Source organism: Microtus oregoni, unplaced genomic scaffold (assembly GCF_018167655.1).
Source record: "Microtus oregoni isolate MIOR12 unplaced genomic scaffold, Mior012 000010F_ref0000083, whole genome shotgun sequence".
Lineage (NCBI taxonomy): Eukaryota > Metazoa > Chordata > Mammalia > Rodentia > Cricetidae > Microtus > Microtus oregoni.
The window spans coordinates 8,475,815-8,488,556 of record NW_024543069.1 but is presented as its reverse complement, the minus strand read 5'-3'; the positions used below and the strand labels follow the sequence as shown (position 1 = coordinate 8,488,556).

General features: G+C 36.5%; 1 protein-coding gene across 2 annotated transcripts in view; it reads right to left on the bottom strand.

Annotated features, from left to right (window-relative positions):
- Window positions 1-771: 771 nt before the first annotated feature.
- Pdcd10 (programmed cell death 10) overlaps window positions 772-12,742 on the bottom strand; it is a 34,699-nt gene continuing 22,728 nt past the window's right edge. For both annotated transcript variants that reach the window (XM_041659516.1, XM_041659517.1), the window contains exons 5-8: window positions 11,846-11,972; window positions 4,815-4,893; window positions 4,476-4,558; window positions 772-1,875 (exon numbers count right to left, since the gene is read on the bottom strand). In XM_041659516.1, coding sequence (XP_041515450.1) covers window positions 1,794-1,875; window positions 4,476-4,558; window positions 4,815-4,893; window positions 11,846-11,972 — 371 coding nt within the window. In that variant the 3' untranslated portion in view covers window positions 772-1,793. The remainder of the gene's footprint in view (window positions 1,876-4,475; window positions 4,559-4,814; window positions 4,894-11,845; window positions 11,973-12,742) is intronic.

Genomic DNA, 12,742 nt, shown 5'->3' with positions numbered 1-12,742 from the left:
AAGCCAGGAAACAAGAAAGGGGTTTGGAGAAGCAGGTTATTACACTATTTCTGGTAATGGGCAAAGGTAAGTGAAGAGAACATATAGGACATATAAACCAAATTATCAGCCCCAGCTGACAGTTGTTAGCACCTCACTCTTTGTTCAACTCTAAGGAAGATGATTAAATTATACAACTCTTAGGAGACTGAACTAAGGCCATGCATTGTCAACAGCTGACACAGGAAGCAGGAGGACAGTGGCTTCTTCCCATGTCTCTGCAGACCTGGACACTGGCTCGCTGCATCGACTCAACCTAGCTGCTTCAAAGAATTTATGGAACTGACTGCCCCTCAGAATTGGCCCTCTTTAAGGACATATGATTCAATGCAGCAGAAGCCATATGCTACAGATAAAGACTTAAAAAACAAGGCCGGCAACTTCTAGGAAGGAAAGTAAAAGGGAGAAGACAGTCCTGGCTAGAAAACACCTGCACAAACGACATACTTCTCTTTCTTCTTAGTTTCCAACAATAAATGATATTTTTGATGAAAATTACTAAAGATTATTACTTATGTTTAATGATTCTGTACTTTTTGAAGAAAGACAAATCAAATTAGGAAGATGTTCATAGGCTGTAAGAGTTCAATCAGTTATCTATGCTTTCAGGTTGGCTTCCTTTCACATACTGACATATTTATGAGGGTCATTTTATGTTATCAATAACAATTTTTAAAAATTCATTTTTTAAAAATGGAACAAAAATAACTAAATTGTATTATAGGCAAAATATACTGTCAACAGATTTAGTTTAATAATTTCTTTATAAAAGATGAACAAAACCTGATTTTCCCTTTATTTTTATCAGCTGAATACCCAAATCATTCAAAATGAATAATAGATACATAGTTTCCTCATAACTTCTCTGTTGTGAAACAAATTATACATATTTAAAGGGTGTATATTAACACTGATGAAATTTCAACGCAACTACTGGAATAGTTTTTATTAATTGTGACTACTTTGGGGACAATGTGCAAAGCTTATTAGGTCCTAGCATACCAGAAGTAATTTCTTAGAGTCAAAATCTACAATGTCACACAGTTCAGACAGCATCATTACAGTATAAAGACATTGTAGATTGCACTCTCTTCTCAGAAGTCTCTAAAGATTAGAAACAGTGAAAAAATATCCAGTTCTTTATATGTAACAACTAACATAACTATTTTAACTGACTATATTTTGCCCAAAGTGATTAAGGACAAAAAATAGGAATTCTTGTTGCTTTATTATTTGATAAACTGCTAGTAAGCTCCCAATAGAAGATCTTTAACATTAGACCAAGTTGTCTTGGTCTTCTGCTCATATATACACACATATATATGCATCCTTCCTTTTCAAGTAAAGAAATGTTTAACAGATGTAAACTATTTATTGAATATTTGCCACCAAATATTGTTAAATACATTATCTTGCAGCATATCGCTTTCAAGTTAAAATGTCAGAAACAAACACCAATATTTACAGTTCTTGTAAGGAATGTTATATAATGACACATTAAGGCGTAAATTCTTTTGGCTTATAATTCTTAAAAGAATGATAATAGCAAAAGTGATGCAAAATCTTCAGTGTGAGATTATGATTAAGCTACATTTTACAAAAATATGGTGTAAGATGGCAATAATCCCATTCAACATCCTGGATTAGATCCCTTCAGGAGGGACTGATAATTTATACAGTCAAACTTTAAAATTTACAGATAAATGCAGTTTAATACTGCCACTGAGAAGTACATCTCTTAACATATACAGCTTTCAGGCCACAGTTTTGAAGGTCTGAAGTATCAAGTTGGTTTGATGAATTAGCCGGTTGGCACTTATGAACACATTTATTGCCCTGTTTAAAAAGAAAAATAACAAGCATTAATTTCATTACCCAAATTTAATTTTAAAATAAAATAATTATAGTTAATGTCTTATATCAATGGTAGCAATGAAATATGGGGGGGGGGAAGCAAATTAGCACTGTGTATTCTAAACTTTCATTCCAGTTTGGAATTTGATGTTTCAGTGTTTCAAACTGTAGTGTCTAGGAATTACTGCCCCCTGGTGGTTCTGACTGGCAGTAAGGTATTGATGAGTTGCTACCCCAACATCCATTTACAAGCTAAGCAAATCACTGGTCAAAGAGGATTTATTCAGATTGGTCTTCAGCTGTGATTTCAAATGTAAAATAAAATACAAATTTTAAAAATTTTGTTAAAATAGAATTTTATATGCTCAAAGGATTCAGATGAGGTCTCCAGTTAACATAGTCTGCTGTAGAATGATAGGAATCCTCAAGATCTATAATGGCACAATAACATCTGGCATCAATGGGCATGAAAAACAGAAAGGTTAATCACTTCTAATCTCACCCACTCTATCTAAAGCCTTGCCTGCCTTTAAAAAATTGGGGGGGGGGGGGGGAGAAAGGAGGGGAGCAGAGAAAAATGTAGAGCTCAATAAAATCAACTTAAAAAAATGAAAAAAAGAAAAAAGAAAACCAACTGATTGAGTATCTGAGATGCGACAAACCCGAAAGTGTACTTTAAAACACACTAAGCACTAGGATCTCTGCCCAGAGAGCACAGGGCAGAGCTGAGCCATTAGTATCACCGTGTGGCTAGTCCCATTTTGTACCCTTATCAAGCCCTCTGCACCAGGCCTGAAGATTGGATCTTCATCTTAGACATTTCTCAGCAAGGCAGGTTAGGAATGACCCAGCAGAACCAGTGAAGAGTTTGTATCCCTAGTTCAAGATCTTTTAAAAGTGCACTCCACTAACAATTTCCATTTGGAGAAAGAAGTACAAAATTCAGGGCACATTTTTAAACAAAACAAAATTGAATTCAAAGCTGCTGAAGAGCGGGGAAATAGTAAGTTTGACTAATCCATACCTAAATAATTTTAGATTACTGAAATGTAAATTTCCACTTTTCAATGTTTATTATACATGATTTATTATTAAAATTAGAAATTATACCATTATATAAATTATACATTTGGTTATTTGAACTTCATTTATTAAACTAAGCCACAAAGGATCATTTCCCCTAGCCAATCTGAATTTGCATATGCAACATGTAACTATATACATCAAAGTATTTAATTTGTCTATTAAAATTGACCCTAAAATTTTTATTTCAATGTATTGTTATTCTAAAATATTACTAAAATAAATTTCATAAGAGTATGATTTTATATAGAATCTTAAAAAATGTCAAGGATATTTTAAGTTGCAGTGCCTGTTTAAAATATTTTACTAATTTTATGCATTATTAATGAGTTATTCAGCCAGGTGTGGTAGCACACACTTTGAACCCCAGCATGTAGGCAAATATCTCTGAGTTGAAGGCCAGCCTGGAATAAAAAGCCACGGCTGTCTCCTAAAGAACAAAACAAAACAGAAGAAAACAAAGCAAGTCTTTTTCAATACAATTTCTAGCACATTACCTGAAGGACAGTCAACAGCCTACATGAAACCATACTGCAAAAGTGGTGACTCACAACCATCTGTTTAAATCCTGAGTGCGCACGCACATGCACACACACACACACACACACACACACACACACACACATTCCTTGGATCTACAGCACTCTATGAATTTTATGGAAAGTTCCAACTTTCCTATAGTTCTCTTAAATATTCATTTGCTTTTGTTTTCTTTAATTCAGAGTATCCTGTTCTTTAGTACACCTCTTATTTAGCAGAAGGATGTGGCAATCCACTTTACCAACCCTTTAAGATAGTGGATCCCTAGCCTGGCAGCACTCCAAAGCCACCTGCACAGGTTTACCTAACATTCTAGACCATGTTCCTATGCAGGACAAGGGTAGAAATCTCTCAAAGTGGAACTGTGGTAATGACATTTTTAAAACCTGACCCAACCCAAGGTGATTTTAACATGAAGACAGGATCAAGAATTATTGTATTAACCTCTGTGCACTACTTTCTCAAAGGACTGGCAGCTTTGATAGGATCAGAGGAAATCTTAGACATTATTGGGCCCCAATTCCAGACCTCCATGAGGTGCCACTACATTTTGAGAACAACTACTTAGGGGTATGGCTTTGTATCTCTAAATGGCAAAAACAAAACATCAAAAGATCAAAGAAAAGGTATTAGGAGACAGGTAAAGATGAGCCTCAAATTCTCAGCCGAGCTTGAGTTGTGACCAGAGGAGCAGCACCTCACTTTCCCGTCATCTGCCTCTGTTGCCTAGATGACCTCAGTAGTAACCTGAGACAAGAGCTTCACTTGTATGGCTTGACCTTTCTCCCCCCAAATTTTCCTCTTCCTCAAATGGGTGCTCAGAATTAAATGTGGGTTGTCAAGCCAGGCTGCAAGAGCCCTTACCCATGGAGTCCTCTTACTGGCACAATTTACATGGTTTTAATGTCCTACAAAAACACATACATTTAATTTTAGTAGAAAAGTATGACAGTACTTACTTGCCATCTTTAAAATATGTCTTCAGAGTATCACTGAAACTTTTGGAGTACTTTACAAATTCTTTCTTTTGGTGTTCAAGTGCCTGTATTTATGACAAGAAAAATAAACTAAGTCATAAGAACAGAACAAAAGACTAAGTTAAAGGCCAATGACTATAATGAATATGAACTTTATATTTGGTAAGTCTTTTAAAAGTGTTCACTAAAATAAACACAGGAGGTTTACATCTGAAGACAAACTCAGTGAGACAATTTCCAACAACCAAACCCTTTAGTATAGAGGTCAGAAAACAACTGCAGACCAGCTAACATTTAGAGTGACAACAACAAGCAACTTACCCTGCGGTTCTGGTATTGATATTTCTTGAAGACATTATTCACTGTGTCAAGTAGTTCCTTTATTGCACTAGCTATATCCCTGTGGAGAAAGGACAAAGAATCTTTAAAGTCAGCTATACTGAAGGCATATACATGTGTAGCTGTGTAATTATGAATCACATTATACCACCGCCCCTTCCCTCACTAACAAGGCCAAGCTGGCCTGTAACTCAGAGATTGTGCTGCCTCTGCCTCTTGAGTGCTGGGATTGAAGGTGTGCTTTTAAGACAGGATCTGAAATAACCAGGCCTAGCTTTGAAGTTCCCATATAACCATGAACTCTGAATGATCCTCCTGATACATCTCCAGAGTAGCCATTCCTAGTTTATGCAGTGCTGGACACTGGATCCTCCTCTTCATGATTGCTAGGCAAGCACTCTAGCAACTGAGTCATATCAGCCAGACCCTCAAAGGACTCTTCATTTCCATACTTAATTCTCTCAATTCGTGAAGGACTTTAGTGCATTCTGAAGTAGTAATAACTTAAAAACAAAACTAAACTAAACATTATGGTAAATATATGTCAGCTCCTATATTTGAGAGTATTACCTATATGAATAGAATTATTTTGACACAAAAATGTCACCTGGATACTTGGTACCACCACTGCTGCTAGTTTAATAATAGCAGCCTACACCATGGAAGGGCTTCTCTATTTTCTAACAGCTTCAATAGATTCTGTCCTGCTGTGATGTAGTAAAATGATATCACATGATCTTCCTATGTTTTTGAGAAAAGCTAGCTGCAACCAATCAAAAAGTGTTAAATCTCTATATACGTAAGGTTCAATAAATTCATACTGGAGCTAACTAAAATAGAATATAATTAAGAAGGTAACAGCAATCATAGAGGAATATAAATGTTGCATTATTTTTTAGTATATTTTAATACTCTACAAAAACATAACTATCACACTTCTGTCATGGCTAATGAGGAAGGTGTGAATATGACGGAAATGGCTGGACAGGGCAGGGCAATGAGCAGCTCACAAACAGTCTGCTTAACTTACCTGGAAAGGCATGCAAGGCAGGAAGAGAAGAAAGGGCTTTGGTAGAGTTTACCCTAGATGTGCATTAAGAACTGGGAATCTGAAAGGTGAGCATGGCGAAAGGCTGAATCACAGTCTCTGGTGTATCCTTCCTCAGCATACCAAACTAAAGAGCTATCACAAATCCAAACATTCAGCACAAAGTTAGGGAAACAGGTGAGGGATCAGAGAGTCTGGTTTTAGTTGCATTACAGAAGTAGGAAGGAAAGTCTGCATCGTCCTTGTCCTTCAACATCAACAACCCCAGTACAAAGAGAGGTACCTCTCAGTTAGAGAGGAAGAGATCCACAGAGATGCAATAGTCCTAGCAAAGCCACAGCAAGACCTAGGGCTGAGAAAGCCCCAGGAGCTTGTGGACTTTTCTGCTAGAACACCATCAGGTCACAAGGCTAATGGCCTCAACTGCTCCTATATCAGCTCTGCCCTACTCATTGCCCAGGTTCAAGCCCATCATGAGGCAAAGCACCTAAGAGACACTGAAGGCCCTGTATGAGAAAAGAACACAAATGACCTAGGAACAGCTCTGTGCATCTGCAAGTCATATTTAGGCTGCCTAAGGAGTATTGCCCTCATTCGGAGACAATACAGATCTCTGAAGCTAAGGCTCAGGTACAACTCAATTAGTATCATTAACCTTGGTATCAAGTGGTTGCCTCCTTCACCCATCTCTGAAACCCAAGCAGCAAAGCTAGGAGGCCAGTGCTCGCAACAGACTGGCGCTGTCCCGGCATGAAACTATTTGGCTTATAACACTGATGACTATACATACCACCAACGGTTCTGTACACCCGAGACTGTGTAGACTCATGCATAACAAAATGTGGCATCAGTACAGTGGCACAGGGTCTTCTGCCAAGAATACCTCAACCCAAACAAGTACAGAGAGCTGACAGACCACACTTGCTAAGAAAGGAACACTGGGCAGTCCAGAGTGCCCTGGCAGCAGAGCTTCCTGAGCAGCTCGAAGTTTCATAGAAACAGACCCTACTCTACCAGACTTCTAATCTAGGAGCATTGTTGATGCCTAGAACTTTCTTTGCTAGTAAGTTTACCAAATATCAAGAACCTTTGCAAGGATGGGCCCTGGTCCTAACGCTCCAATATTCTGGACTTCTCTTGCCATGGGTTGGAGTATGACAGAGATTGGTGGCATGGTGGCCATAGCTTCAAGGCAGGACTCTAGGAGTGCTCCACCTAGTGACTCTGAAGCAAAATGCAACCATGCAATGTCAAACGTAGGCCAGGGAGTGTAGACAAGGCTTTCAATTGATCTGGAGCACAGTGTTGAAACTTGAACAGAGAGAATTGTAGCTCTCTAATTTCTGAACAATAAAACAATATATTTTCTGATAAAATTACTATCAAATTTTATTTAAAAAAATTCTAAGGTTACCCAAATAGCAGATAAGAACATAAAATACTGTAGCAAAATAATCAAACAGATTAAGATATGGACAAGAAACTTAAATAGACATTTCTCAAAACACCAATGTCTAACAGGTAGATGAAAAGACACTCAATACTACTGAGTAACAAAGAAACCCAAATCTATAACAAACAAAACCCAAACACTGCCTTACTCAAGGATGAGTGACAGTAATAATTCACAATGTTAACAAATGTTAGCAAGGCGTACAGAAAAGTCACAAATACTGAATGTGGGATTGTGTATTACCGTGTGATTATGAACAACAGCATTAGGGTTTCTCAGAGAGTTAAATATGGGCACATGAGCAATGTCCCTGCTTGGGTACATATATAAAACAGATCATCAAACAAATGTTTTATACTCCTACATTCACCACGGAGCTGTTCACAAAATAGTAAAAAATAAGAAACAAGCCTGGTGTCTATCAACTGCTGGAGGAACGTATAAAGTAAACACGGTGCATACTATTTAATATGCAAACTATTCATATCCTATGGAATACTGTTCAATTGTGAAAAACAATGGAACCCTGTAACTCGACAATATGAATGGAATCAGAGATTATTATTAGATGAAATAGGCACAGAAGAACTATACAATACTATATAATTTCTTCACTGTAAGTAGAGTCAAAAAGGAGATCTGATAAATATCGAGAATAAAAGGCTGGGGACAGTAGAGGAAGGTGTACAGGGAAAGTCTGATCACTGGGTAATTAAATTACTGACAGTAGCAAATTATGGTACTAAACAGTAAAGTGACTTAGAAAATAATTATATACCATTTATTCTAAAACACCTAGGATTTTTAAAGTTTACATAAGGCAAACATGGAGTGAACAGCATTTGGCACCTCACTGAGAGATAAAACCTTTGAATTCCTGTATATCAACTGTAATACAATTAAGAAATTGTATTACACTGTATAACATTGGCTGGGGTGGGGGTAGAAAAAATACTCCCCAGCTGACTGTGTTCATGAAGCCCATTTTAAACCCACTGCATTAGGGAATAAGTAGCTAAGATCTGTGGTGTGTGTGTGTGTGTGTGTGTGTGTGTGTGTGTGTGTGAATGTGTCTGTGTATTGCTACCTTATTGGTATAGCACATTTTCATTACCTGTATTGATCAACACTATCTATCCCTAAGCCTGATCTACCAGGAGTTCAAAAGCAAACTACTGTTATTAAAAAATGTTCTTAAAAAGCATCCTGAAAAAAAAGAAAAAAAAAGCATCCTGAAATAACCTATGTCAACTACATTATTCATATATACTCAGAAAAGCATTTTACTTATAACACCAAGGTTTATATTGGGGACACTAAATTCTATTAGTAATATTAGTAACCTAAGAGTTAGCAAACTACAAAAGAATGTACCATCACAAAAGAATACTCAGAGAACCAGATAAAGAATTGGGGTAAAATAATTCTCATACAATTCTGCAGAGTCCACAGCCTATGGATCTGTTATAACTGACAGGCATTATGGCACAGAGAGAAAGAAGTGAGCATCTGCAGTTATTAAGTAGGAAAATTTTGGTTAACACATTAATTGCAATGTAATGGTAGGCAATGGACATCAGATGAAATGTACACAGGACTTAGCAAAAACAATATACAGAATAAACTAACGAATGCATGGCTTTTTGATGCAATCATCAGGATTCTCCATTAGCCATCGTCAATTGGAATGTGTCAGATTTTTAATATAAATTAGTTCTACAAAGATCTATACAAGTTCAAATGGAGACAAACAAAAGCATTCACTAACCAAACAAAAATTACAATGTTCTCAGATTGGATCTTTTTTTCCCTGTCAACAAGAAAGAGAAAAGACCCTTTCCTCCTTCCACAGGCTATAATGTGATGAGTATACTCCAAGTTTTTTCAGCTCCCAGAAGCACTACCTTCACTTCTGAGAGTCAGAAACCAAATAAGAAGCTAAGGAACTTGTAACACAGCTGTCTGTGTGCTACAATGGAGATTCAAAACCAAGTCAGCAAATACATTTAAAAATGCTTATATACTTACTAGTCATTAGAAATATTTTCACTGTATAAATACAAACCACAGCATCATTTATATGTCTATAATATTTGGTGCCATAAGTCATATGGGCTTAATGTTGCTAAAAATATGGGAAAGGTAATTACTTTAAATATGAATGTAAGGTATGTTAAAGAACAAAACTGAGCTGTAGTCATTTATGCTATTCATGTATAATTGACTTCTCATTTCAGAAATAATGTGTGCACATTATTTCCAAAAACTTACCAAGGTAAATAAATCCTCAAATGTATAGAAAATACAATGCCACTGTCATTATTCTTAATTTAATTGTGCTTAGCACATTCAAAAAGTAGAAGTGAAATACTGCAACATCCAAGCCTCTGTTAAAAACTATGGACACACTGTCAAGGGTCTGAGCTACAGCTGAGCTGTTCATAATACAGCTTGCAACTTATTTCCTGGAAGCCACAGTAGGTTTAGGAAAGATGCCTAACTGACTTCCTAGGGCAGTTATACTTTCTCAACCTTCCTCATGCTACAACCCTTTAAAACAGTTCTTCAGATTATGGTGACCCCTGATCATAAAATTATTTTGTTGTGACTTTTTAACTGTAATTTTGCAGCTATTATAAATGATAACATAAATATCTGGTATATAAGACATCTGATATGTGGCGCTCCACAAGAGGTTGCAACCAACAGGCTGAGAACCACTGCCCTAGGAGGAAAGAAACTACCTAAGTAAGGGATGAGGTCTCTGGTTGTACCTTTCTGCCTTGGTTTTCATTATATAGTCCTCTCTCTAATCTACTGACATTCAATGGATAATATACTTTATTATATTTTATTCAAATAACAGAAACTTGTCTTCACAGAATTAGATCAATGTTATAAATCTAAAATGCTCTATAACCTTAGAAATATAACTTCTTTTATGTGTATCATTTTCCTCATCTCTTGGAGAAATAATTACTAATAAATTTACTAGTAAACTAACACAGGAAAGGGCTTGAAATAGTGTTTCCAACGTAAGGGATTGCTGCTACTAAGTCCTTGCTGATTCTAAAATCCTCTATGTCAATGATCTGAAGCAAAACCTGCTAAAAGTAAGACTTTGATAGTCAGTCTACATAGAGGCATAGAATAACTTTAACATCAAATATATAATTATCAAAAGCAACTAAAATCACTTTATATAATTAGAAACTTATTAAATAAATCATCTAAGCAACAAAGCTTAAGATCAGTAACAATGGATCCATTCTTATGTCATGCATTTCATTCAAGCATTTCATTCAAGTTAAAAATCCAGTTCCCTAACAGGTGACTGTATTGTAAAGACCTTTTTCCACACCCCTGGTACTCTGACTGCTGTAGAAGGGGAAAGTCATCATCATACTCTGTCTATTACAAACCACTTTTTATACTGGGACATATCACTTAAAACATGTGCTCCAAACATCTGACACAGCATTTTCTAACGTAAGTTATACAGAATATTAATGAAGGACAAACCTAGCATTTACTCCAAGAGAACTTTACAACTGTGTAACTTTATGCTTTCAAGGGAACATACAGTGTAGCCTACGCTACAGAGACGTGTGCTAATAAAGGAAGCTTCCCAGAAATTTCTACCCATGGCTTCCCTAAAACACTGCACTAATTAAAGGGCACATGGTATGTTGGTTAGTTTAGTGTCAACTTGACACAATCTACCGTCATCTTGGAAGAGTGAACCTGAACTGAGAAAAAAAGCCTCCATCAGAGTGGCCTGTGGTTGAGTCTGTAGGTATTTTCTTCGTTGATGACTGGAGTGGGAGAGCCCAGCCTACTGTGGGTAGTGCCGTCCTGGACATGAGGTGTATGAAAAAGCTCGGCATGCAAGTCAGTAGCACTCCTCCATGGCCTCTGTTTCAGGCTCCTGCTTCGGCTTTCCTCAATAGACTGACTGTGACCTCATAAGTAAAATACCCTTGGTCTTTATCATAGCAAACAAAACCCAAATAAGACAAATGGGCCACAAGTCTGAGAACTAGTTCTCTAGAACTGCTTCTGCTGTCTGCCTACCTGTCAGCTTCTTAGACACTATTAATAAACCTAAAATTCAAAAGCAGGGATTTGGAAGTTCAGTCTGGTCAATATCAGAAAATGCTAGTGACATCTATATATTCACCTCCTCCAAAGACTTATGCCATTTCTGAAATGAAAACAATGTTGGTCTTTGTTGCTACCAATTTAGTGTATGCATGTTTTCATTTGAAATCCACAGGTTCCCACTATTTATGTACTTTAAATTATTATCAAATTTTGTTCACTATTTTGAAAATCTACTCACTATTGCAATTTAAAATTCTAAAAACACCAGAATATTCTGAAGCCATTATATTTAAAGTAAAAGGATCCAAAATAAGATTTGTAATTCCAAAATATTTAATTACATTTCATATCAAAATAAAAAGACTTAACTCTTCTTTTTAAACAAATCAAAAGAAAAACCTCACTCACTTGATTGTCTGTAGAAACCTCACTCTGTCATTGATCTCGTCTGGGATCTTACTGAGAATCTGTTTAAGTGCCCGTGCCTTTTCATTTAGGTCCTGGAATTCTGGCTCTGGCCGTTCAATCATGTACTCTGAGAAAACAAAAGGACAGTAAAAAATGTCATGTGACTCTCCAAAAACTTCAAGTCTAAGAGTAGATCAAAAGAAGGGTACAGCGGGAGAAAAGCCACTTAGTTAGAAAAGGCAGAGGAAGTTCAACTTGGTCCACTTTAAGAAAACAACAAACACAAAAAACAAAACAAAACAAAAACACTAGGGTTTCTCTGAAGTAAAACAGGATTAAATATTTCTCGTCTCAGATATATGGGATTACCTAATAAAATCTTAGAAACACATCGATCCATCCAAGCTCATCAATACTCACATTGCATTAAACCATGAAACCTTAAATAATGAAATCCATAAAGATTGCAATGGTCATTTATATATCAGTAAGAAAGAAAGGTGAGTTTGGTATCCTACAGTTCTAACAGTGTGAAACACAGTGCAGTCTACTATAGTAAACATGTGACGCCTGACTATACTAAGACTTCTACAGCACAGATGTGATATGGTTCATTACATTAACCCCAACAGTGTGAAATCCATAAAACCCTTACAGAGTTCAATATGTTATGGCTCATTATAGCAAAACCCTATAATGTGGAATATACTGTGGCTTATTATATCAAAACCACTAAGCAAGTTGTTATAATTTTCAGTACACTCCTGAAATTTCATTGGAACCTAACATAAGGGCTGGTTTCACAGAATGGCTTTTTGGAAAAGAGGTTCAGACTTAGGAGAGGAACAAGCCTACTACCAGGCTCACTGCCTAGCAGGAAGCTCAGCAACTTCAACA